At 39.1% G+C, this 27,997-nt stretch overlaps 1 protein-coding gene across 2 annotated transcripts in view; it reads right to left on the minus strand.

Moving 5' to 3' along the window:
* The window catches only part of LOC117013489 (protoheme IX farnesyltransferase, mitochondrial), a 125,118-nt gene that overhangs the window by 90,599 nt on the left and 6,522 nt on the right, over positions 1–27,997 (minus strand). For both annotated transcript variants that reach the window (XM_033090693.1, XM_033090694.1), the window contains exon 4: positions 3,902–4,026. In XM_033090693.1, coding sequence (XP_032946584.1) covers positions 3,902–4,026 — 125 coding nt within the window. The remainder of the gene's footprint in view (positions 1–3,901; positions 4,027–27,997) is intronic.

The raw sequence follows: 27,997 nt of genomic DNA on the forward strand, positions 1-27,997 counted from the left end.
AAGTCTCAAGTTTATCTGTTTACATAGGCATTTACCTCTCGTCCAAAGGCGCCCGCTTGGGGTATTTACAAATATTTAATTATAATTTATATTATCATTTATTTTAAGTATTAATGTCAATAATATTTATTTATATTTAATTATATATTAATATTACTATTTTACAATTCAATACATCCGTCGTGTGTTGCAACGGACGTACTAAATGAGTCTGTCTGGCTGGCGATCTTAACTGGGGCTTATTTTTGGGGTAGAGCTTGTATTACGAGCATCCTGAAAAATCATGCTAGGGCTTATTTTCCAGTTAGGCCTTACTTTCGGGGGAATATGGTACTACATGAATGTTAGAAATTAATTATTTTGTTAAAATCATACATTCCAAAGTTAAACCAGCTTCCTATATGTTTTGGCGGGTAGCCTTCCTCTCAGTAATTTCACTTCCAGTAGTTTGTCCTTTAAAAACAATTAAAGATGGGGTGGCGGGATGGTTCAGTTGGTTAGACCGCGAGCGCGAGCTCTGAGCAACAGCATTACTGGTTCAATTCCCACATGGGCCAGTGAGCTGTGCCCTCCACAACTAGATTGAAGACAACAACTAGAGCTGAGCTGCTGCTGAGCTCCCGATAGGTGGCTCTGTTTTTTAGAGCGTATGCTCTTAACAAAGTTGCCGGTTTGATTGCCGCATGGGATGGTGGACTATGTTGAAAATGGCTACTGGACTTGGGGCTGAGCTGTGCCCTCCACAACTAATACTGGAAGACAACAACTTGACGTGGAGCTTATGGGTCCTGGGAAAAACAAACTGTTCCCCAATAAAGTTCTGGAAATACACACTTTATTTTATCCCAATAAAATAAAATAAAAATAAAAATAAAAATAAAAACAATTAGAGATCAGTACAGTGTCACTTACAGAAGCAAAAAGTTGCAACAATAGAGAACTGGCTGAGAAAGTTGGACCACGTCCATAAAATGAAATAGTATATCACCGTTAAAATTTATCCTGTAGAAATGTATTTATTGACATATACTTTTAACCTATATTAAAAAACTCATACACAGAGGGTGCCAAAAAAATGTATATACATTTTAAGAAAGGAAAAAACTGTATTAAAATTACACTGATGGTAACCACTTTGAGCACCTCTTGTAATTGCAGAAGTCAAACATGACTTGTATTCATCTTTTGTTATCGGTACATATTGAGTATTACAATTTATCTTTTAAACTTTTATTTATTTTAAGTGTGTTTTTCCAGAACCCATCAGCTCCAAGTCAAGTTGTTGTCTCCAATCCAGTTGCGGAGGGCACAGCTCACTGACCCATGTGGGAATCGAACCAGCAACCTTGCTGCTCAGAGTTCGCGCTCCAAGCAACTGAGCCTTCCGGCAGCTCCTATATGCATTCTTTAGGTTGAACAAAGGCTCCCCCCAAAAAGCAGTATGCTCTTCCTTTTCACCAAGGACTATTTCTTTATCTGTTATTCAAAAACTCAGTTAAATCCTTGTTGCCCAGTGCTCTTTGTTCTGCCTATACTAATTAAAAGAATGAATGAAAATGGCCTCACATTCCTTTAATTTTATGAGATGGCCTATCAAGACTAGAACTAAAATGTTTCCAACATGTTGTTTACAAAATATTGTAATTTGGGAAACTGATCAATACCATAAAAATAATAGAATTGTACAACGATGAAAATCATCATTCCATTTTTTCCTCAGATTTTTTAAAAGTATTATGATGCTTCCAAATGAAATTAGAGCCTGAGACAAGTAGAAGGAAGCAATATGATGAATACAAGATGAAGCAATTATTCATTTGCTCAACAAGCACTAATTAAGGGTCCTACCCAACACTGAAGAAGCCTGTGGGGGGATGAGTGATGTGTACGGAAAGAAGGTGAAAGTGTTCCAAAGGAAGAACAGAGAAAGTGTGTGAGTGCGAAACAGGGCTGGAAAACCAACCAAAGCAGGAAATATTAACAGAAGAGGCAGACGTTGCAATTTGTCAGTACCAGAAAGAATCCCATCACATAGTGTGTAGCTTTCCTCTAGTATTTTTAAAGTCAACAGACCCCAACTCTCCCCCTACAGCAAATAAACTTCCTACAGACTATGAAATAAAGTGGCTATCTAAACTCAAAGTCCCTTTAAAGTTTCTAAAACCTTGGTTGATGTTTGGTTTCTTTAAATTTCCGTCTAAATGTAAATCATTCCACTTTCTTCCCCAGATACTTTCTTGCTACAACAGACAGGTTGTTTTTTTCCCCCCCATGATAAATTCTTCAACCATCATTTTTATTGCAAGGGTGGGGATGGGGACGGGGATTGGGGTTGCAGCTCCAACTCAAGGTGGCTCTGTATTATCTTTTATAATAGTTTAGGAGTTCTGCTGAATCATTTGATGCTTATTGGTTTGTTGTTATTGTTTTGTTTTTCTGGAACCCCTATACTTTTATTTTAAACCTTTTATTTAAATCTGTATAATTTCAACAGAAGACAGCAGTTAGTATCTAAATACAGCTCTTCAATTTAGAAAGATCCTGAATACCAGAATGAGCTCCTGGTCAAATCTTATGACCTAAATTTATAACTAAGTAAAGGTAATAATTTTAATTTTTTTTTGAAAAATAGACCCAAAATAGGGTCTATTTTGCTTATATTGCTTTTCATTCAAATTTTCATTAAAAACAAGTTCAATATGAAACCATGATTATTCTCTTAGCCAAGAAACATGGGAGGGTAGCAAACGGAATGAGCAATTTGGAAGAGATGGCAACACGGATTATAGGAGTGGACAATACTTTCGGTAAAGCGGTAGGGCTATTTGAACCTCACTGTAACACTGTTCTGACATTAAAAATAACAACAAAAAGTAAAACTTATTTGAAACATATTGATATTTCTCCAAATAGCTGGTAATACATTGTAAAAAACACAGTGATCTTAGGCATTGTCAAACTAAAATGCCCATATTTTGTGGACTACCAACTTACATATCCACTCAGCCAAGCTATTTTCCTGCTGGTAACCTGAATTCCTGTCTTAAAACTGTGCCAATTCCTCTTGGGTGTTCTGGTGATGAAAACGACTCCCCCTAAGTTTTAGCCAAGACTTTCCCCCAATAGTATCTTATGAAAAAGCCACAATGTTGGGGCACACCACAATGACCAGGCAGGGGAAAAAAAATGCATTTTAGAGACTTATTTTGATGTTTAAAATAATGGGGGTGGGAGGGAGAGAAGATGGATTAAAAATAATTGCTAATTAATTTTTTGATATACTGGGGGTGCCAAAAAACATATACACATGACTGTATTCATCTTTTGTTATCAGTATATATTATTACAATTTTAATACAGTTTTTTCCATTCTTAAAATGTGTATACATTTTTTTGGCACCCTCTGTATTCTGATTCCATATATATCACACTTACTAAACGCTGAATTACTGATATATTTTTTAAAGCTGGTTATACTTGTTTAAAATACATTGTTTTGTATAGTGGTGATCTAAAATACAAACAAATCAAACCAAAGAAATAAGAGCACATAAGGATAAACTCAGGGAAATGTACCTGAAATGAATAAGAGTAGAAAGTCTGACAGCTCTAAAACATGTTCAAACCCAAGGTACCCTGGTCATCTGAAGCAGATCTACACTATTGCTCGCTCACTTGAACATATCTGAAAACCATTCACCTCACAAGAAAAGACAAACTGGTTATGTAATCCTTCGACCTCTATAGGCTATGGAGTGTCATAAGTTCACAGAACTTCTTCATATATATGTACATGTGAATTTTTGGATGATTTTGGAAGGTATTTTTTAAAAATGTGACAATACCACGAGCTAGGAAAAAGTACTAGTAATATAATCTAGCTGAAAGGTGACAAACTGACCTGATTGATGGAGTTGGCAGCACACGATGCGAGGCCCGTTCCGACAGAAGTAAGCAGGAAACAGAACCAGTCAAAAGGCCCCGGAGCCAGTGCGAATCCAGCTGATGTGGTACTGACAACTAGAGCTGCAACACAGAAACAGAGCACACGTCTCATGACCGATGCATATTCTAGACTGCAAAAGCCAAAGAAAACATGCCATCTTCCACGTAAACCAGCTGATTACATTAATAACACAGACTATAGGCTAATCTTTCATTAAAAAATTTTAAAAATCATTTTTCTGACTATAAAAATTTTATGTGTTTATTACAGAAGAATGTTCATTTTCCTTTCATTCCATTACACTTAGGAAAAAAGAGGTAGGTATTTCAGATTCAATCATTCACTTATTCATTCAACAAACATTTACTGGGTACCTAACTGACGATCAGTACTATGCTGGGTATTAGGCATTGTATGGGATAAAAGTATACAAGGTCTCATTTCTGCTTTCAGGGAATTTATCTCACTGGGAGATTAACAGACATACATTAATAACTATATAACGCAAAGCAGCAAAGAATAAGTGTCCTAATTCTGTGACAGGCTCCAGGCAACCTGAGTGGAGGGCTGGCCCATAAGGGATGATGATGGTCCCAGGGGCCAGAAGATGATTAGAGGATGACTAGAGGGAGAGGATAATCCCACAGCCATCAACAGAAACAAACAGAGGCCAGGTGTAGAAGCAAAGCCATACAATTCAAGCATCCACGACTGCGCCTTTGCTTCAGGCCCTGGTCCTTTCCTGGGTTTACAGAGGCTGACAGGGCCAGAAAGTGTCTAAGAGCGGTACTAATACATGGCTGTAGAAACTGGAAAACTGACCGTCACTGGTGGGCTAATCGGGGAAGGCTTCAAGAAGATGACACTTAAGCTGGACCTTTAAGAGGACATGTAGGAAAAGGAGCATAGCAGGGTGGGCAACATGACAGGTGGCTGGATAATTCCAAGGACAGGCACAGAGACAGATCAACGCCAGTTTCAAGTATGCATGATATCCGCCTAGATTTTCAAACCCAACATCTAGGAAGCATTTTTGAGTCTCTCCTTTCTCACCCTTCTCTACATCCCATCAACTGCAAAGGACTGCTTATTCTTCCTCCACAGTGTATTTCAAACCCATTTCTATTGACACCACCTAGTCCAGTGGTTCACATGAGGGTGATTCTGCCACCAGGGGACATTTGGCAATGCCTGGAGAAATATTTGGTTGTTACAATTGGAGGGGGTGGATTCTGCTGTACTCTAGAAGGTAGAGGCCAGGGATGCTTCTAAACGTCCTACGGTACAGAGGACAGCCCCCCACAACAAAGGATTTTCTGGTCCAAAATGTCAATAGTGCTAAAGTAGAGAAAAATGTGATCTAGTCCAAACTACTGTATTTCCCCCAAAATAAGACACAGCTGGACAATCAGCTCTAATGCGTCTTATGGAGCAAAAATTAATATGAGACCCGGTATTATATTATATTATATTACACTATACTATATAAGACCTGGCCTTATATTATAGTAAAATAAGACCGGGTCTTGTATTAATTTTTGCTCCAAAAGACACTTTACAGCTGATTGTCCCGCTAGGTCTTATTTACGGGGAAACACGGTATCAAGTTGAGGAGCTTGCCGTTTGTTTGTCTGATGCAAGGAAGTGATCTGTAACTGCAAGTTTAGCCTGGTAGCAATGGGCAACGTGATTCCTACTGGCAGAGTTATGCAGAGAAACCATCTGAGAGGTTATAGCATCAATCCACTGTGAATAAGAGTAGTAAAAATGGTAACTAAATAGATATAAGCGGTGTTTTGATATAAGCGGGACAACTGTTAGGACTTGGTAACCGTGAAAGGAAGGAGGACAAACCAAAATAACTACAAACAAGAATAAAGGTAAAGGGCTGCCCCTGGGTGATGTGGAGAAGAATAACATGAACAGAAATAAGGAAATAGGTAAAAAGGTAAGCGAGCTAGCGAGCGGCCTTAGGAAAATGTACTACTTTTGAGGAACCATGAGACATCCGGGTAGCAATGCACTGAAAGTAGACAAAACATGAAACTGGAGCTCAGGAGAGACTGGAGAGAGGATGCAAGCTCTGGAATCACGTGCCTACTGCCCACGGCTGAGCCCTAGGGAACGGATGAGATCAACAACGGACAGCAAGTGCAGGGGAAAGGAGGGATAAGACATCAGAACTTTACACTTGGGGGAAAGGAAATAATGACAGACAGGAAGAATATCTGGAGACAAGAATCAGGAGGATGAGGTGGAATCGATGTCAAAAAAACATATGAGGGGCCACAGGAAGCAGGACTGGAAGGCACCACCATTGATGTCAACAAGTAAACGCTAGAGAACCGGTGACTCTCCTAATGGTCACAAATTGGTTGGCGTGCCCTTCAATCCAGCTTTACCAGCAACATACAGAAACTGGTTATAGTCCCACCATGTGGACAAGCCCTGTCCCTAACACCTCGGCCAGGCACAGGCTTCTCGATATTTCCATTATTTCTTTGATTGGGTTCAATGACAATTTACAAAGGTGACTTAAATCCATGGGCAGAGACTGTCCACCCAAACCAGAAGTGCCTGGACAGCAAGTATTTTGGTAAAGCAGTTCTTCCTTTAACTCAGTGATCCCCACCTGTGGTGTGTATCCAAATCTCCTGGGGAAGACGTGCCTCCAGAAAACAGGATAGAGGTACTGGCTTACGTAGATTGAAGAGCAAGGTCTGGGAATGAGAATACAGGTTTGGATAAAGATTACAAGAAGACAAGCAGAAGACTGGTAGCTACAGGCAAACAGGACGCTGATCAGAAGTCGCAGAGACACACACACGCAGAAGAAAAGCAGGCTTTACTTAGGCCAGAAAGCATGCACTGTCCCCTGTCCCTCCGTCTGCTCTCGAGGCGAGGTTGGCCCTGGCCCACATGCGGTCCTACAAGTCAAGACACAACGACGTCTCCTTCGTACAGAACAGCAGCAGGAAAGCCCATGGACCCGGGACAGCAATCTAAGACTGAACACTTAGTATTTCAAAGGAAACATTCTGGAAGAAACTTTTAGCTCTCTAAATCTCTAATGATTTATGCCCCACAGGAAATGCCATAGTGACTCCAAGCTTTGCAAACAGCAGTCGGAGGTGCATATAAAAGGACGTTTGACCCACGTGGGATGGGAAAAGAACAGCCTCCATTTAGCCAGAGCTGCACACACTTAGCAACCATCAAGAAAAGCACCATTTTTAGGGCGAACAAAACTCCTTTTAGGATACTCAAACAGCACCATTCTCTGAGCAGGCGTTTTCATTTTTTGCAGATATCACACCATAAATCGAAAAAGCATCATGGACAGGCTGGTGTTCCACAATGAGACTCATCTAGCCTTGCACCACTCAGCAGCTCTCCAGACGGGCGAGGTGACTCCGCGCATGCTGCCTTGGGTGCAGCAACAGGCCAGGACTAGAAGAAAAGTCCGTAACACCCGGGCTACTTCTCAGTTGTACTGGAAGAATGCTACCACCCAAGAAAAAAGGTGGATAGTGTCAATAGGAGAACCTGAGGGAAAAGAGACTGCAGGGTCTTCCCTCTCAAAATGAACAAATAAATTGCTTTTAGCCATAGAGTAAATCAGTCAAAATAATTCCCGACTCTATTTTAAGGCTTTGAACCTTAAACCAAAAGTGGACTGCTTATAAACAACACTGGTGGTTAAAAGAGCGTAGAAAATCCTTTCTCAATATATAATTAGAAGGGCTAGAGTCACCAAAATAAAGAACTACTTTAGACATCTCTAAATATCCAGATCAACATTTTGTATTGAGCTTTATAAACAAACAAGAAAAATCAGCTACTACTGTAGTGGACAGATAGCACCATAATCAAGTCGAAATAAAAATACTGCAAAAAGAAAAGTCACTTTAAAATCAAAAACGGCATGTACTTACATGAAAGCCAAACTGTTAATTAAGAGGAGAAAGTATCTTGTGTTTGTTCTTATTCATCTTAGAGCTTCAACGAGTGACGAACAATACAGAAAGCACATCAAATTTTTGACTAATGTGGTCAACTGATAAGTTGAGAAGAGATGGAAACTGGTTTGCAAAAAACTGAGAAAAGGAAAAGGACAGTGCCGTAGGAAGACATAATGATGACTAAATTTACAAAATAGAAATACTGCCTAATTCAAAAATGTACAAATTGTGAATGGTGATATACATTAAAAAATGATAGGGGCTCTTTTTATTATTTCTATAGCAGAGGAAATTTGAATTTTGTAACACATTTCTAGAAAAGATCAAAAGCGCACAAAAAATGTATTTATACTTACTTCATCAAAGCAATTAATTTAAAGAAAGAGAAAGGCAGAGGATTGATTAATTGTACAAGTAAAATTGACCAAAGCAATATTCTCATACAGCGCTGCCCCAACTGTAATTAAACTTTCCATTGATTTCCTGGGATTCATTACATGGAATCATTTTGCAACACCAGGATCTCATTAAAAGTGAATGTAATATATTCTTTCATTAATAACACTTGAAATTATATTTTATTTGGTAATCTCATATTCTGTCCCTTTACAAATAAACACAAAATCAATGGTGTCAATGAAGCGTGACCCATCCAGTAGAGGCCCAGAGGCGCTGTTCTGAGTCTGGAGACCCAAGGAAGAGTAACCTGACCATCCGTACGTCCGCTCCTGGGTGGGTGTCCAGCCAGTGGCTCCAAGCACCCCCGTGCAAAGATTCGGTAGCAGCCTGTGATGGTGCTCAGGGATAAGGTGCTCCTGACTGCTAGGCCTAAGCTTTGCACAACTGTTCTGACCCGTAAGGCCTGACCTAAGACTGGCCAGGCCTGCCTTTTCCAGATCGCACCATTGGCAGAATTCAAGAACTATGGTCTCTTGTCTGCCGGCTTTCTCCAGGGTGAAGTTTGTACGTATGTTCTCTATAATTAAAAAACAAACTACTTTGAAATAGTCACAGTGAGGCACATCCTGACTGGCCTGGAAGAAAGCCAACAGCCCTGACGTGAACTGCCTATGAGGGCCACGTGGCAAAGAACTGTGGGCGGCCCCCAGGAGCAGAGCGGTCCACAGCTGACGGCTTTGAAGGAAAACGGGGACCTCAGTGCCAGAGAGGCACAGAAATGAATGTTGCCAGCAACCAGTGAGCCTGCAAGAGGACCCGGAGCCCCAAGTGAGAACCACAGCCCCGACCAACACTCTGATTGCAGGCTGGTGAGGCCTCAAGTAGGGGACCCAGTCAGGCAGTGCCTGGACTTCTGACCGATAGAAACTGTGAAATAACTCTGTGTTGTTTTAAACTGCTAAATTTGTGGTAACTTGTTTTGCAGTAAGAAAACTAATACATAGTATAACAAGGGTGGCGTTTAAGGAAGGCTAGTCTACCAACAGCACAGAGGACTGACTGACTGAGAGGAGCAAAAGGCACGCAAGGAACCACAGAGAGCCTACTGCAGGGCGCTAGGCGGGGCGTGACGAGGACCAAAGAATGGCAGTGGTGCAAACAGAGGCGCAGGTAAGTGCTTTCAGTACGGAATAAATGTAAGTGATTACAGCAAAGGAGCTAAGCATAATTCAGTCACTCAAAGAATAATCAAATCTTAAAAGGCCAAAGGAAACTTAGGGTCAAGTAGTCTAAAGTCTGTCCTGCTTTAAGAATCTCTTCCATAACATTTCTGATGGATGCTCTTTCTGAACCTGGTGACGGGAAGTTATTTCTCCCCGGGCTACCCCTTCTGTATACAAGAGCTCTAGCTGTTGGACAGTTCTCTCTCAAACCAAGTCATATCAACTTTCTTTGAAATATGTATCTACCTACAGATGTAATTTGTCTTCTCCAGCAACGGCGAATTAACTCTCTCTTAGCACAACCTTCAATCATGCAAATGCAACAGTCCCCCAGTTTCTGCTTCTCCAAGAGAAGGGTCCCTAGTGAGCAACCACTCTTGCCTTCCACATCCCTGTCCAAGCAGAATGTCACCTTTTAGAGACACACTAGTTTTTCACTGTGCCTGGCAAATAATAAGGGCTTAATAATTGGTAATCTTGGAGATTAAAATGTGGTTCCTAGAATTCTAGATGACACGTTTCTCTGGCCACTCAGCTTACACTTAAAAGCAGTGCCTAAAGGAACTTTGAGAAACAACCAAACACTTCGTGAAAGCACCACACACCTCCGTCTTACCCTCTGTCTTATAATCTAAATTAATCTTTGTCACTTCAGAGAAGTGACTGGAAAGAGTTCTTTAATACATGTGGATTAAAAATCACAACAATATAAACAAAACTTACATTTGTGAAGGACTTCACAATGCCAGAGTGCTTTACATTTATTTAAACCTCAGAAACACTGCATTTCAAAACAGGTTGTGGATACCTCAGGGATATGGGAAGAAAATGTGAGAACTTTCACTTACATTTGACTTTTTAATTCTTTCTTTAAAAGCACACATTTTGCATATCTTAAAATGAATATAATACATTAGTGTAAGAGTACATGGATTTTCTTTACAAATACCTATACATTTTTGTGTTATATATGACATTTATATACAATAGTATAAATATAAATATCCACATGTGCACTTACTATCTTTTTACTGATAAAGCACACGATTAACAAACTTTGGAGAACCCTGTTCTAAAATAAACAGCAAGGCAAGCAATGGTAGGTATTAACATCTGATTTTATATGTGGAGATCCACGTGCAAATCTGTAGTAGTGAATTCAATCTAGGATCTAATCAAGAGTCACATAGTTTATGTACCATATTTGGCTCTGTTGTTTACAGATACTCTTTAACAAGTACTCCCAAGACACATTTTCAGCAGAAAATTCAACTAAATGAAGGGAAGCACACACACAAACGCACAATCACCTACATCTGATTACAAAATCACAAACCAGGCCGGTCAAGGTTTAACAACACTGTATACCTGCATACAACTCATGATAATGTTTCTCACACCACAGGTTTTAAGGGGAATTACAATGACACAGGGGAGGGAGCCTTGCTGCACTTCTGCAAGAGAGGGGGCTTTATTTGTCACCCATAAACGGAGGCTTTGCAAGACTCGGAGTGTAAGTTTAGCTAGCCTCCTTAGTCCTAACATCACAGTACACTTTCCAGAGCAGCAATGAGCCACTTGAAAGGTTTTGCCTTCTCCAATATTCAAGAGGTACTTTTGGAGAAGCAGCTTTTTCAAGAATGAATTTTTTTTAAAAAGTCTCCATACTTTGAGAACTTTTGGTCTCTGAGTATAAGCATAATGGAGCATTTTATTTCCTTTTTGAGATCGTCAATTAAAAATAACTATAAGGATTATATTAAAAAACTGGTGATCTACATGCTGCTTTTATCTCTTTTAATGCCTTACTATTTTTTTTTTAGCACTGGCCCCAAAAGAATTAAGTGAAAAACAAAACTCTAATAAATCATTGGGATAATTATCAACTGATAAAAGATTTGACAGAAAGATTAAAACCACTGGCTAAATGAGTTTGAGATTCTCTATAGATTTTAAATTATCCTTGTGATCTATTATATCTCATTATCTTCGATAGTGGATACTATGCAATATTGTAATCTGAATCCTATAAACCTGAGATGCATTCTCTTTAAGGCTCTTTTGTGTACAAACCTGACAGAGAATAGGCAGTTAATTAATTGATGTGGTTTTGTTCATGTGTGTATCTGAGCAATGGGTAAGTTTTTGTTAGTTGATCTCCAAGTTCAAAATTATATAACTTAATGAAGAGGCAGGAATTAAGTCTCTTCTGATTTTCAAATGAGCATGTATTTTTTACTGCATAGCTGTACTTATGATTTCCGCCTCTCTCTTCATTTCTATTAACACCTTAAGCTTCAAATGTTTCAATCTCTAATTTGAGTTTTTTAGGCTCCATGGCTTGGCAGCGCTCAGTAAACCTCATGACACAGTCATCTTACCAACACACATATCAAAGAAGGTGATAATTCTTATGCCTATTGTTACGTTCAGATGAAAAGTCAATTGATGAGAGACACGGTATTTTTTCCCTCAGCCACATTAAAGGATATCAATCAGAGGTAACTGATTACAAACCATAACCACTTCTGGTTAAAAGATAAGACTTTTTATAGAGATTTTTAATAACACAGCTGCAAAACTAAGAACTTATGGAGCCTTCTGTTTTACTCTTTCTTTTTCTTATATAGTTAATGACCAGAGCTGGTCTGAAAAAAATCTTACAACCAAATTAAAACTCATAACTTCAAATTTACTGAGTAACACTGTTACGAAAATGAAACATTTAAGCATGATTGCCAAGGCAATTCACCAGGAAGCATTTGGTTTGCATTTACAGTCCGCATTCAGAAAAGGGAAATGAAATCTCTATCAGATCTGTTTAAATAAATACATAAATAAAAGCTGTTTATATCTAAGTTAATTATGTATCATTGAGGGAGAGCCTAAGATTGTTCTCTCAACTAGTTTTTCCATTGCTTTTAAGCTTTTCTACTTTGTCATCCTAGTTTTAGCTTTTTTTCCTTCTCAATAAACATTTCTTCTCAATATACTTAATAACCAACATACATACAACCTTTGCAATTAGTTAAAGAAAACTTTTCCATAAAACTGATGCCTGTCAAACTTTTAAGAAGTAGAAACACGTCTTTTGAAAGAAGAAATTGTCAGTTGGGCAGTTTTCACTAAAACACAGAAGCATTTTCTCAGTTCCATATCAAAATTGTGTCATTGTCCAGAGAGCAGATAATCTATGATAAACATTTAAAATAATAAAGAATTAAGATTACCCATTCATTTAAAGTATTGTTCCGATTTTAACGTGTTTAGCGTGTATCTACATTTGATTGTAACAAAACAGGTCAGTAACATGGACCTACTCGCTTGTCCTTTGTATCTGGACCTAAATGCATACATAGATTAATGCATCATTATTTTCTTTTTCACTGAGAATTTTCATTTACTCCTGGTAATTAAATAGTGATGCAATGTTGGCTATGTTATTATTCTAGGCATTCATGAGAATTTTCTAGCAGGAAAAATCTTTTAGAAATACTTTTAAGATGACCGACAACTGGAAGAATTCCCTGAGTAGTGTTGATCCCTTTAAGTGAAACTGAAAAATCAATAATCATTTGCCAACCTTAATAGGTGATTCATTGATAACATTTATGTCCGCTACTTATCTGAAAGAAAAAAAGGTCTCTTGGGGACTAGATCATTTAGAATAAGGCAAAGTCAAGTCTTTGAGGATCCCTCTGAGCTTTAAAGGGTACAGATTTCACAAATTCAATAAACTTTTAGAGAAACATAGTAGGGCCATTTCAACCCCCCACAGATATGCCGAGTACAAAATAGATTAAAAACTTTGGGACAGAATGACAACAGGTGAACGCAACACTGTAAAAGCAGACAGAAGAACTACAAAGCCCAGCAGTCAGTCTAAAGTCATCTCAAATAAGGTCATTTGATTGAATGTTCTTTCGTTATAACACTGATGAGAAAAAAAAAAATTGATTCCCAGCAGGAGTCACTGACTGTGAAGTTTGCTCATTTTCCTCCTGTCTGCATGGTTTTCCCCAGGGACTCCAGTTTCCCCCCACATGCCAAAGCTGTGCACGGGAGGTGAACTGGCATGTGTAACGTGCCCCAGTCTGAGTGAGGGTGTCTGTGGGTGTGGGTGCGCCCTGTGACAGAAGGGCACCCTGTCCATAGTGGGTGCTAACTTTGTGCCCTGAGCTGCTGGGATAGGCTTCGTGACCCTCAACTGGAATAAGCAGGTTGGAAAATAATTATCTTACTTGTTTTTGTTAAAATTTTATTTTATTTCAATTAATATTAGTAATTTATTTATTTAATTAATAAATATATTAATATGCTTAAATGTACGTATAGCTCACATTTATTTCAATGTTTAATATTTAGAAGTGCTTTGGGCTTTCATTTAGAAGTCTGATGATGTTTTTGTTACCAGAAATAGGCCGTAGGAACTGAACTCTTGTTTATAACAATCAGCCTAGGGTAAAATTGGTTTCGTTATGTCATTTTGCTTGAAGTCACAATTTCCAAGAACCTATCGATGACATTAAGTGAGGACTTACTAAAATTGATTCTTTATAATTAAAAGGCTAATCTGTTCAAAATTCTGCAAATGGTGGCAAGAGTTCATTTTAGTGTTTTTTTTTTCCCATTGAGCGCCTATGTTTTGAGCACCTATTAAGTGCAAGACATGAGCGAGGTGATGGGAATGCAGCAGTCCCCCAGAGAGATGTGGTCCCTGCCCCCCTGGAGCTCACACCCTGGTGAGGACCCAGAGAGCCAACAGGCACGGCAGCACCATGTATGGGCGCTTCTGTGGGGAAGTCTCGCGTGCTGTGAAGAGCATGAAGGGCTCCCTAACCTAGTGGGCTGCCCAGCCTCACGTCCAACTTTCAGACTAAGGCTAAGCAGGAGCGTGAGGTGGAAGTAAGTCTTGGAGGCAGAAGGCAGGGCAAGCACAAAGCCACAGGGAGAGTGAGTGCTTCACATAAACCTTCTCTCCCCTATGGATAAAAGACCAGTGTACAAGGTACACTTGTAAAGACGCACCCTTGCGTTTTTTGTTGTTTTACAAAATACTGATACGCTCGAGTCCCTCTTCTCACTCTTAACTCCAAATTCACTACCCCCCTTCTTATGATATAAAAAAATGAAGCTATTGAGTAAAAACATTTTTTAATACTTAAACAGATAACCTTCCGTGTTTCCCCGAAAATGAGATCTAGCCGGACCATCAGCTCTAATGCGTCTTGTGGAGCAAAAATTAATATAAGACCCGGTATAATATAATACAATATGAAATATATATAATGTAATACTATACTATTATACCGGGTCTTATATTAATTTTTGCTCCACAAGACGCATTAGAGCTGATGGTCCGGCTAGGTCTTATTTTCGGGGAAACACGGTTGTAACATTCTTTTAAAATTCTCCATGTTTCATTCCTTGATCTTAATAAATGAGACGCTATCATACTATGGTTTGAATTGGAAACCAAGCTCTTGATAATATGCCAAGCGATAATTAGGCACCTGGGCTCATCGGACCTGCAGGGTTGAGAAGAATCATTTGGTCCCCTCTAGAGATGCAGGTAACACACTCTCCACAGAGGAGGAGGATCTGCTTGGACTTGCAGAATCTCAGAGGACTCCCAGGTGTCACGCTGATGAAGGCAGTGACTGATGGGAGGGTGGGGGAACAGGAAACAGGTAGAGGAGAGAAAAGGCAATGATAGGTGAGGATTCAGATCAGTGCAGCAGCAGGAAGTTGTGGGGTTCCAGTTAATGAGAACTCAACCTCTACTTTTCTTAGAAATGGGAAGCAATATAGTCTCCTGGGAGAGAAGAGGTGGTAGGGGAGAGGGCGCTGAATGAGTTCTCCAGATAAGAAAAGTTTCTCAAAAGTATGTCCCGGGGACCATTTGTAACAGGTCCATCTATTAAAATATAGATTCCTAGGCCCCACCCCAGACCTAGAGTGAAGGAGTTTATGGAGAAGAGGCCCAGAAATTTGCATCATAACAAGGACTCCAAGTTTCTCAGGTGGCAAATAAAGTTTTAGAGCCACTGAAGAAAGTGAAGTTCTATCGGTTGACGGTGGAAATTGAGGTGAAGAAGAAAACTGAGCAAGATGCCAAAGAACTCAGTGGCTGCTGGAGTGCAACAAGGACATCAAGGAGAGGAAAGTTGCATGGTGTCATTGGCTCATTTCCTTATTCAGCTCAAGTTTCCCCATCGCCCTAAACCTTTTCAGTGCAGATGTACGCTTGGGCTAGCTGGCTTTCCTCTGTGGCACAGTCCCGTACTAACAACTCCTCAACACAAACTTAGGATTCTCAAAATGCAGGTGTCATAATCAAGGTGACAGAAGACCTGCTGATAGATCAGTACACATCTACAATCATTACAGGAAAAGTAAGCTTTGAGTTGGCAAATGAGTCTTATTTAAGTACTCTACATATGAAGTGCATGTGTGAGGCTACAGTCCTAGAGCAGACGGTGTTTTATTTTCGTTGGAAAACTGGGGAATGGAGAGGTGGGCAGCGTCACAGCCTCTTCCTAGAAGGGGATACACTGCATAATGAGAGAGCCCACTGGGTATTATGAGGACACAGAGAAGTTGGCTACTGACAGAGTTGACTAGGCTGGATGTTAGATGCTTCAGCTTTTAAAATGATAGAGGTAAGAACGATGCCGTGCGTTACAACCTCCCTTGCAGCTAGAGGTAGCCATGTTGTACTCTACTGGCCAAAGAAATAAAAGAAGTTCCCATCAAGAGTTTCCCTTCCCGAATAAAAGGCCAAGTCTTGTAAGGAGGTTTCTGCCTTTCCACATCACCGCTTCTTCACTCTTTCTGCCTGGAATACAACATGATGATGGGGGAGGCAGCCATATTGCGGTCTTGAGAACTAAAGCCACAAGCTTACAATGACAGAGCAAAAGGAAAGATCTAGTTATGTTGACAACATCCTTTAGCACTAGCTCTTCCCTCTTAATTTCAGATTCCTTGATACAAGAGAAAAATAAACGCTTTATTTGTTTAAATCACTGTGCTTCAAGTTTTCAGTTCTATGCAGCTGAGCCTACTCTCACCTTATAGTTTTTTCTCTTCTCTAAAGTTGTCAATATTTTTTGAGAGGATCATCCTTATGAAATTTCTCTTTATATTCCTCTCGCATCTACCACAGCACTTTACACTTACAGTCAATTCAATGAACATCAAACTGAATTTAAAACAATGATATCATCAGAAAACAGAATAGCCTAGATAAATGTATATTTCATCTAAATTAGAACTGGCTAAAGCATCTACATGGCCCTCCCCCACCAGAAACCAACTGAAATGGAGAAATAAAGATCAGAGAAAAACCTACATCAGCAGTAAATTAAGTTGAGGATACTATAATCCTCAAGAAATGCTTGTCAAATAGAGTACAGATGACACTAAATTGAAGATAGTTGCTGAGAGCTGACTTACTACTTTCATTATTTGAATAACAAAAAATTAGACTACCTAAATATCAATAAGGAAATGGATAAACATGGGAAATAAAGGCTATCTGACAGTGCCCATTATTGCTTCCTGAGGTGGAGAGGTGAGGAACAAGGAGCTGAGGCCAAGATGGAGCATGGGCGAGATGGGCCCACTCTCAGAGAAGTCCCTTTACCATCACAGCAGGAGTGTTTAGACACAGCTGCATCACAGGTAGAGGGAGAGAGAAGCGGTCACACCAGAAAGAGATCATAATTCTGAGAAACGTATAAACGTTCCTGCGTACTCTAGTCCTGTGTAGGAAGCTACCAACTAACACTGCGTCCTGGCCCAGCAGGGTGTTCTTTCAGCTCAGAAGGAAGTAGCACCAGAGAAAAGGCTGGGCACAGACACACTGTATTCTGGGAGCAGAGGCAGACTACACTAAAAACCAGACTTGGAAAGCAGGACTGGCACTGCATGGTTTCAAAACCACAGTGAAAATATCCTGTAGAGAAAAAGTTTCCCTGCTGGTAGTTCTCTCTGCATCTCCTTCAGGCCACAGGAATGTTACTCCAGTAATGTAAACTGACAGCCTCCATCCTTTGGCTTAAATTGCAAGAGGAGAAGTCCAATGTCAAGTTAAACTCAGGTGATGAAGAAAAATCCAACCATGGATTCATTCCATCAATACATAATAAGCACTTACTATGTGCCAGGCATGAAGAACATAACAATGCAAACAGCCAACACGCCCTGTCCTCACAGAGTTTACATTCTTTTGGGGGATTTACTACTGTCTGGAATTCTCTTGTCTTCATCCAGGAATGGATAAAGATGAAGAGACGTAAAGTGATTCAACGTAAGACATAAAGATTCTACAACATAAAAGAAAAAAGTGGCTAAAAAAAGGAGGTTGAATATTTTTATGAAAAAGATGCACAACAGAACTAGTAGATTCTAAGATCCTTGTAAACAGTAAGATGCTTGCGGCAGGGGCTCACACCAGCACCATTCATCCCACTCACCATACTCACCCCATTCTATCCACGCCAGTTGGAACATAATAGGGACTCAAGGAATAGCTGGTGAATGAGTAGAATAAGTAGGAAAAAAACAAAACAAAACAAACCCATGAAACAGAAAAAGTGGGTTAAGAAAAGTATACAGAAGTAAATAGTACTATAGTAGAAAGTTAAAAACCTTTCTCTTTATGAGGATCTTATAGTCTACTAGTTCTGTTGTGCACCTTTTTCATAAATATATTCAATCTCTTTTTTTACTCTGCCACTTTTTTTCTTTTATGTTGTAGAATCTTTATAATGAGAAGAAAAAGTAGACAGCATAAAATCAAATCAGAGCTGTATATAATACATCTCCAAGGATCCTTTGGAATGAAGCAAAAAATTATAGTGAGGAAAGCAGATGGAGAGAGGATAATAGAGAGGCAATTACCCTGTAAAATGAAATAATTGCTATAAATATGAAAAAGGACATAACCGGATCATTATTTGATTGGCTCCCTGAAAAACTCAAGAAAGAATCAACTCAAAAAAGCATTTTTTAAAATACCTCAAAATTAATTTATCAGTAAATGTATATAATCTATTTAAAGACAACCATAAAATCTGAGAGGCGTAAAAGAAGACTTGGATAAATGAAGATAATGAATATGGTAAAGATCTCAATTCATCCCCAAATTAATCTATAAACATGTTGAAATACCAATTAAAGTACTAATAGAATTTGGGGAGCAAAGGGGGTTGAGGTTTGTCCAGGGATAGAGTTTCACAAATTCTTAAATTTATGAGTAAGACATTCAACACTGGTTAATGACTTATTAAAAACTGGGTATATCTCCACGTCATACCATTTTCTATAAGTGAAAAATTTTAATGTAAAAATGTAAAATTATAAACATATAGGATAAAAACATAAATAAATATTTATGAAACTTTTGTGTGGGAGAGAGAGCCTAAGCATGATACAAAAGCCAGAAACCACAAGAAAAAAATATTGATAGATTTGATTACATAAAATTAACATTTGCACATCAAAATAACAATGAAAACAAGAAGCAAATAACATACGAGGTATAAGACATTTACAATAAGTATAAACAATAGATTCAAATCTTTACTGTATAAAGAACTTACACAAACGATAAAGACAACTACTGAAGAAAGGATAGACAGGCCATTCACAAAAGAAATACAAACCGCCAATCAACACATGGAAAATACACTTCACAGTAGTTTCAAATACAGATTTAAAAACTCAAGTGCCATATTTCACCCATCAAATTGGTAGCTATTTAGTAAAATATACTATTATCTAGCATTCCTTGGTGAAGGTAGGATGAGTTAGTTACTCTGTGACATCATAAACAGGTAAAACCTTTTTCAAGGGAGACCTGTCAGTGAAAATTGAAAGCTTTAAGAGTATGCACACCCTATGATACAGCAATGCCACTTGTGGGCACTTATCCTGAAAATCACCATAGATTTAACTTTGAAGATATTAATTACAGTACTACTTCTAATAATAATAGAAAACTGAAAACAATCTAAATGGAAGAGTGGTAAATAAATTATGCAACGGCATTCTATAAATATGCAATGGCATTCTATATATCCATTAAAAACAATGTGTATTTCTAAGGATCTTTCAGAAATAAGTGTACAAGGACATGTGTATGATGGTATTAAAAAAATCATTGTTTTTAATAGTAAAAAACCAGAGACTATCTAAATGTTAACTAATAAGAAAATGGTTCAGTAAGTTCAATGTATACACACTATGGACTACTAGCCAAACTTTAAAAAAAGCAAGTCGTTTTAATTATATTGATGAGGAAGCATGCCTATTTAGGGCAGAAAGGAAATAACTGAACAAAATGTGTATTATGACCCCGTTTTTATAACACAAACACAACAGAAACTATATATGCATTAATATAATATAATATAATAATATAATAACCTTTCTTGAACCTTTACTATGTGCTAGGTTTGGTGCTAAATTATTTATCTGTATTGTCTCACATAATTTTCACGGCAATCCTACAAGGTAGAATTATCCCTATTTTACAGATAAAGAAATTGAGGCTTAGAGATTTGAAACGATGTGCCCATTATCACAAAGTAATAATACATGATAGACCAGTGATCCTGCCAGTCTGACTACAGAGATTGTGCTATTAATATTAACAGTACAACACAGACTGCTTAGAAAAAGATTGAAAGATTGCAAAAGATTGGTGACTGAATGGCCTGGAGGAGCCTCTTTGCATATTATGTGTTTTTGTCTTAAGAAAACACTTTTTTAAAACTTAAAAAAAGTCACCAAAAACAGAGTAAACGTATGAACACAAGATATGCACAGAATAATTTTTAAAAATTACAGAATATATTTATGTTATTAACATTTGTTTAAAAAGCAAAAATATATGAATGGGATGTATAGAAAAAACTTCTAGAAAACACCAAAATCATCAGAATGGTTACTACCTTGAGAGAGTGAAATTATAGGGGGATCCCAATCTTCTCATTTTTTATCTGTATTTTCCATTTTTTCTAAAGTAAACACTTAATAGTAAAAATACCACTTTAACATTTAATAAGCACTAAATTATTAAGGTAATCTTTTCAAAATATAAATTAAAATTCAAGAAATTATAATTCTACTCAATATTTTTATGAAAATGTGGGAAATCTCACATATCTGATAGCTGAAGACTGCAGAATGCTCAAAACTATACAAGCAATCTAAAATAAAATAGCATCCTCTATTCCTGTTTTTTTTTCTTTTAATAAAAAGCAACATTCTAGGCCCCGGGGGGATATACATTGATAGACTGTAGTTTATATCAGTTCCATCAACAGTGTAACAATCTATTTTAGTGTTCTGGTCTCAGAAAATGTGTTGTAGCTTTTCAGCACAGATGTTATTCAGGAAAAAAATTCTGCTTTTTATTGACCAATATTAAGTATAAATTCAGTTGAGTCACCAAAGCCTCTTATGATCTTAATCCAAATAAAATTTCTTTACCCCAGTGTGGTCCTTGCAACAAACTACAAAACACATTGTAAATAGCTCAGTTGGCAAGAAAAACTCAGGGGAGACATATCATTATTTCTTTATAAACTCAGTCTTACTTCCTTTCATAGAAGAAAAATCTTTAAATGGCATTAGCACCAGCAAACATTTGGCCCAGATCCTGGCATAAAACGCCAAGGCGTCAGGCTGCTGCGACCCTACTGTCCTACAAATGACCACTACACAGCCCTTCACTTTTTCTACAGTTAATTTTCCTCAGTATATTACAGCTATAAACAAAAAGAGGCCGAGAAAGAAAGGCTACTTCTATAAAAGTGATTGCTGACTTCCAGATATTTCTGCCACGGCTATCATTAGCTATGAATGAATTGCCCAAGATGTTAAAGAGTCCAAAATAAATCAATTGATAAAGAAAAAAAATCCTGCTGACTCCAAGACATGTGTAAATTCAAGTAATAAACTAAAGAGGGAGGGAAAAGGTCAAGTAAGAGGATAGGGGTCACCCAAAGGGTGCTGCCTCTTTAAATGGAATAAGCAGAAGGAAATGACTTTAATTCAATTAGTTCATCCAGAAACCTGGGGCATGGAATATATAAAATGATACTAGGAGAAATTTACCGTCCTGGGACTTTTCCATCTCTGGCTCCAGGAGAGGCTGCTGCTCCCTTTCTTCTCGGTGCATCTTGCTTTTGCATAGCTCTCTTGTGTGGTCCAGATCCTGCCCAGCTGGCTTTCCTTCTGCCCAGCAGGGAGGACTGCTCTGGCTCTCACTAGGTGAGTTCTCCCACATCCAGCCAGACCACTGGGCCTGCGACCGCATTCTGCCTGCACAACACCTACTTCACTTTCTCAGAAGGGTGGTCTAGGACCACCTAGCATCAGATCATCTGGTATTCTTGTCAAAAATGCAGATCTCTGGGTCCTGACAGCAGCCAGCACGCACCATTTGAACACGCCTGGCTTGTATACTCCTTTGCACACTGACATATGGGGGAACCAACGAATTGCTGTGCACCATACAGCACAGTCTGTACTAGTAAATGAGTAATTTAATCATTGCTTTAGATTTCTGACACCATGTTTTACATATCAAAACCTACATCTGGAATGCTATTCAGATATACAACAGTATAAGGTATATAAAAGGGAAAACAACACAACAATAGCAAGTATGAAGGAAAGTAAGATGTGGCAAAAAACAAAACAAAACAAAAAACAAAAACCCCTAAACTAATGATCATACTTTCCTCTTTGTTCCTAAAGAAATAAGTGTTATGAGAATAAACTTGAAGGAATTATTTTAAATTAATTAAAGTAGCTCTTATAAGACTCCAAGGAGAGGAAACATTGATGATTATTTCCTGATTTGGCAGTCAGTCAGCACTGACTTCGTAACTGTCAAATAAAATAACTTTCTAGCCAGGCATCTTAGTAGAGCTCTAGGATCTGCAAGTGCTGATCACTTCCTTTAGGAACCATGTCTTCTCTTCCAGCTTCTGTGACGAAGGCCTCCCCTGTCTTCCTTTCTCTGACTATGTATTTCCTTGCAGACTGCATTATACACTCTACCCAATCCTTAAAAGGGGGTGTAGCCCAAAGTCCTGTCCTTGGCCCCCTCTCCACGCTGACCCTTGGCAACCGCGATTGCTAGCACGGCTCAGGGCCAACCCCATGCTGAGGACCTCTTGCTCTTCCAGCCCAGTGTTCTATATGGGCTCCTGTCCTTCCCAGCCAGCTGCCCACTGGCCTTCTTCACCGGATATGCCAGTGGCAACTCAAATTCCATGCGTCCAAAACTGATCTCATCACTGTCCCCACAAGTTTCTTCCTTTCTTGTTCACATTCTGAAATCTCAACACCACCACTAATTCAGTCTTCATATGAGAAGGATGGAGGTTTTCCTAGAGCAGGGGCAGCAAACTCAAATGCCTGTGGGAGCACCCAGGTAACAAATTTATTTTTTATTTAAGAAACAAGTATATAGCTATTAACAAAGTCATTTCTATATAGTCTGCAAATGTTAGCTTATTTAATATTAAGAACAACCCTCTGAAGCAGGTATTATTATTATTATCCCTAGTTTACAGATGGGTAAACTGAGGCACAGGGAGATTACGGAACTTGCTCAATGTCACTCAGTTAGTAAGAACCCGGATTTGAATGTGGGGACGCTGGCCCAGGGCTCACTACACTGTTCCCTCTCTCAGAGGACTGGGTAGAGTATAGGGTAACAGGGAACATAGAGCCCCGAGAACCAGAGAATGCTTGCTTCTTCTGTCAGTTGTCATGCTTTTTGCCAACTCCAGGTCTGAAACCTTCTGTTTTACGTCTCCTCAGTACTCTACCACATCTACCGTTCTGTTAATTCTATTTCCTTACTATTTCTCTATCTCTGTCCCCCTCCATTTCTCCTTTCTCTCCACAGCCTTAGTTCAGCTCCAAGTCATTTCTCAATTGGCTACCACTGGTTTCTGTGCCAATATTCTTGCCTCTCTCTATTCCACGTTCTATAGCTGGGATCAGCAAACTTTTTCTATAAAGGGTCAGACAGAAAATATTCAGCCTTTCCAGGCTATAAGTTTTCTGTCATAATTATTCAACTCTGCAAATGTAGCATGATATCAGTACAGAACAAATGGGCGTGGCTATGTTGCAATGAAACTTTATTTACAAAAACAGGTGACCCTTGAGCAATAGTACTACCACCGCAGTCTTCTTAATCAATCCTACTCCTTATGCTGAAATACATTTACATGGTCCCCAAACCTTAGAGAATATAACAAAAATACTAAACTACAAAAAACAACAACAACAAAAAAAACAACCCACAAATGAATGCTTTTACAACCACAGGGTGGTAAAAAATCTTTCTACGCATAAAAAAACCCTAATAAATTTGAATACATAAAATTTAAAAATTTCAGCAGGGCAAAATGAAACAAAAACACGAAATATCACAACTAAAGGGAAAAAGTAAATGTAAAAAATTTTTTAAAAAATAAATATGATGGATGAAATGGTAATTTACAGAGTTCTAAAGAATCAATAAGAAATGATGGAGAATACAGGACAGAAATAACAGAAGGAAAACTACAAATGATCAAAATATAGAAAAAGATGCTCAAATCCACCAAAACTCAAAAAATAAAAACGAATACACACAAAAATCTTTTGAGTTATCAAACAGCAAAACTGGTGAAGACTGCTAAGGCACAAGCACAGGACAGGAAGGAATCAGATTTCCGTATGCTATTGGAGGGAATATAAATTACACTCTTTTTAGGAACAAACTAGTCAATCTATCAAAATTGGCATGTGCAAAGCTAGTGATTACATTTCTAAACACTTGTCCTCCAGGGGTGTCCAAACTTCTTTCAACGTTTTTTTACCAAGGGCCATATGCGGTAAAATACCCAAACAGCCGGGTCACTCACTGGAGGTGAAGTACGGATTGCCTCACCTGGTTTATTTAAGTAAACTAAATATATTTTTGTAATTTGCTGTGGGCCAATTAACAATGGATTGCGGATAGTAGTTGGCCCGCGGGCCGCAGTTTTGACACCCCAGCTATAGACAGTCTCACATAAGTATAAAAAGACTTACGTAGATAAAAGTTAGTCACAGAGTTGCTTTTAATAGCAAAAAACTGGAAACACCCTAAATGTTTACCTGCAGAAGATGAGTTAAGTAAATAATGGCAGTTCATATACTGGAGTATTATGCAGTGAGGTAAATATTGTCAGTGAAAGCTATACTGTTAAGAGAAAACGGCAAGTTGCAGAACTTAAAATGTAAAACCATATCTTTATATCTGCATATTTTTACATATAGAGAAGGCTACATTTCAAGCAGGGGTTTTTATCTAGAATGAACGGAAAGGATCCTTTGTCAGCTTAAGATATATGCTTCTGTCTTATTTGGATTTCTTTTTCTTACAGTAAGTTTACATGAATTTAGTAGTATTTAAAAGCAACTTAAAAGATAAATAAGACAAAGAACCTTCCAGGACTTTCTGCTGCTGGGGTGTAACAGCTAAATTCTTTAGCATGTAATATGCGTACACCCAACATGACAAAATGGCCCTGCCTGACCTCCACCTCCACCAAGTGTCTCTCCTGCGTAACACTCACGGCATCCGGCATTAATTACTGAGGCACACGGCCGTGTTCTGAACACGCCAGCCGCTGTGCCTTGGCGTACGATCCTGGCCTTTGCTGCCTGGTGAACACCCCTTCACTTCACCGTCCTCCACAGGCAGAAACAATACTTCCTCTCTGGGTCCCCACTCTGCCTTCTGCACACATCTCTTATAATACCTGTCACATTAATTTCCTACTGGTGGATACAGCAATAGTCGTACTAATAACAGCTAATTAAGTGCCTACTAGGCGATGGGCACACAGGTGTCTTACGCGCATTATCTCCTTCAATCCTCACAATGAAGCTATGAAGTAAGTACTGCTATCTCTGTTTTACAGGAAAAGAAACTAAGGCACTGGAAGGTTAAGCAATTGCTCAGGGTCACATGAGTATTAAGAAAGTGTTCTGGGTGTGAAATGCAGATGTATCTGACCAGTTTTATTTGTATATATGTGTGTGTGTACAAAATCCCATTAGACTATCAAATTCTTGAGGACAGAAATGATGTGCGAGTTATTTCTGTATTGCCAGCACCTAGCACAAAGGGGTATGTGGTAAACACCCAATAATTAATGAAGGCCGGCAGTCTCTTAGTATTGAAAGGGGACTTAATTGTCACCGTCTATTATAGTTCCACCCACTACACAATGCATGAATCCCTTCTTCCACTTGCCTCAAGGATTATGTTTCCACTTGGGTAACTCCAATGACAAGGACCAGTGCCTGAGAGGTAGTCCATTTCACACCTAAATAGTCCCCCTAAAAACTCTCCTCCAGATGACGGAAAGAATCTGCCACCTCGTTTGCACGTGCAATCTCTGCTCTGCCCTCTGGACTATCAATTTGCAGCACTGTTCCTTTAAATCAACGGAGCTACAGGTGTTTGAAGGGGGCTGCCATGTCTTCCTGCTCCTCTCCCTCGCCACCTTTCTCCCTCCTCCCTTCTCTTTTCCAAGCAAAACAATCTCACTCCCCAAGTGACAGGGTCTCCATATCCCCTCTTCCCTGTGGCTGCCCTCCTCCGGAGGACGTCCGTCTGTCAATTCCCTCTCAATTCCCCCTGCCAAGGAAGCAGCACTGTGCCTGGACAGCCGCAAGTACTCAACAAGCATATGGCATGATTTCTGCCCTCAAAATCTTAGGAAAGTATATTGTTCATTAAATAGACGATCAAGTGTTTACCTGTAATTACTTGAAAACACCTTTGAAGGTCTCCCACGTGCCAGGCACGCTGCTGGGTACTTGAAACACATCATATGATTGAATTATGAAATGATTTATTATTATTCCTACTTTATGGATGAGGACATTGTCTCAACAAGGTCCAGCAACTGCCCAAAGTCTCACTGGCTAGTAAATGTCAAAGCCGGGATCTGAACTCAAGTCTGCTTGACTTCAAAGCCACATTCTGAGTTTCGAGAAGGGAGACGTGGACCAAGAACAGGCAAGAGAAGGCTTAATGCAGAAGCCTTGAAACGATCTGACTGGATATGAGAGGCAGCCTGGTCTCCCACGGAAGAATGACTATGGAGGGGTGGAAGGGGACAGGGACGGGGAGAAGCATGTTTCTGGGGAAGAGTCTAATCATTTCCAACGACAACGTTCCTTGAAAATCAGGCAGAGGTGACGCAGTACAGAGGAACTGTAGACTCCCGAGTAGGTTAGGAACAGATGAAAGCAGTGGTTTAGGAAAGTGAGTCTGGTGGCCCTGGGCAACATACACCGCAGTGGGAGGAGAATGACGGCAGAGAGAACAGTTAGGAGCTGCTGCAATAACCAAAGACCTCATGTTTTGGACCTAAACTAGGATGATAGCTTCAGAAATGGGGATGAGAGATGACACCGGCATTACAAAAGATTCCATTGGTAACACCTGGATGTTAGATAAAAGGTGAAGAAAGAATGATTCTGAGATTTCTCATCTGTGGGGAGTGAAGAATGCTGGTATTACTGACGGGAATGGGACAATGAGAGAGGAGAAGAAATCTGCAGAGTGAGTGGGAGCTAGGAGAGTGCACGCGTTAAATGATGGTGCACACGAGGAAAGAAGGTTCCGCTGATAACAGGTCTCATTTCTGATGCCTACATACTGAGAGGCCTTGTTTTTTGAGTGACATCCTAAAATCACATCTTATTAATAGTCATTCTTAACCTGTTAACAACACGATACTCAAACCAGCTGTGTAAATGACAAAAGATAACTTCTTTAGAAATGTGATGATTCTTTGCTCACCTATCAGAAAGCACTGAGCCATAATTTCACGGATGCCACCTGAAATTCCTCTCACTGTTTCGGAGTTGCACTATGAAAGTTTTACTATGATTCTTGGTCAAACTCCCTATGTCTGGGTCTCATCCCCCAAATGAGATTTTTTTTTTAAGTGAGCTTGGTCACTGAGGAAAGAAGTGGTCTGGTTTACCTCCCTTTGGATTTACCTCTGGATTTCAGGCTCAACTCTTGAAAAACAAACAAACAAATAAACAAAAACCACTTTCTCTGGTCTTCTCTACTCTCAAAAGGCTCTCTGTTCTCATCTGTTTACTTCCTGATTTTGACTCAGTAACATTATTTACCACTTTATGTCCTCAAAGAGTATCAGGTACCCATTTCTTCTCCTTATTCTCATCTAAAAAAAGAGAGGCGAGGTCTTCAATCTGCAGGATGATCCAGAACATATATTCTAAACAGGGCTATGCCAGAATAAGCTATTTCTAAGTTTAGCCATGAGATGGGATGATAATAGCAAAGCTTTGCCTGACTCACAGGGTGGTTGTAACAACCAAAGGATATAATTATGGGTTAGTACCCAAATGCA

Source organism: Rhinolophus ferrumequinum, chromosome 21 (assembly GCF_004115265.2).
Source record: "Rhinolophus ferrumequinum isolate MPI-CBG mRhiFer1 chromosome 21, mRhiFer1_v1.p, whole genome shotgun sequence".
Taxonomy (NCBI): Eukaryota; Metazoa; Chordata; class Mammalia; order Chiroptera; family Rhinolophidae; genus Rhinolophus; species Rhinolophus ferrumequinum.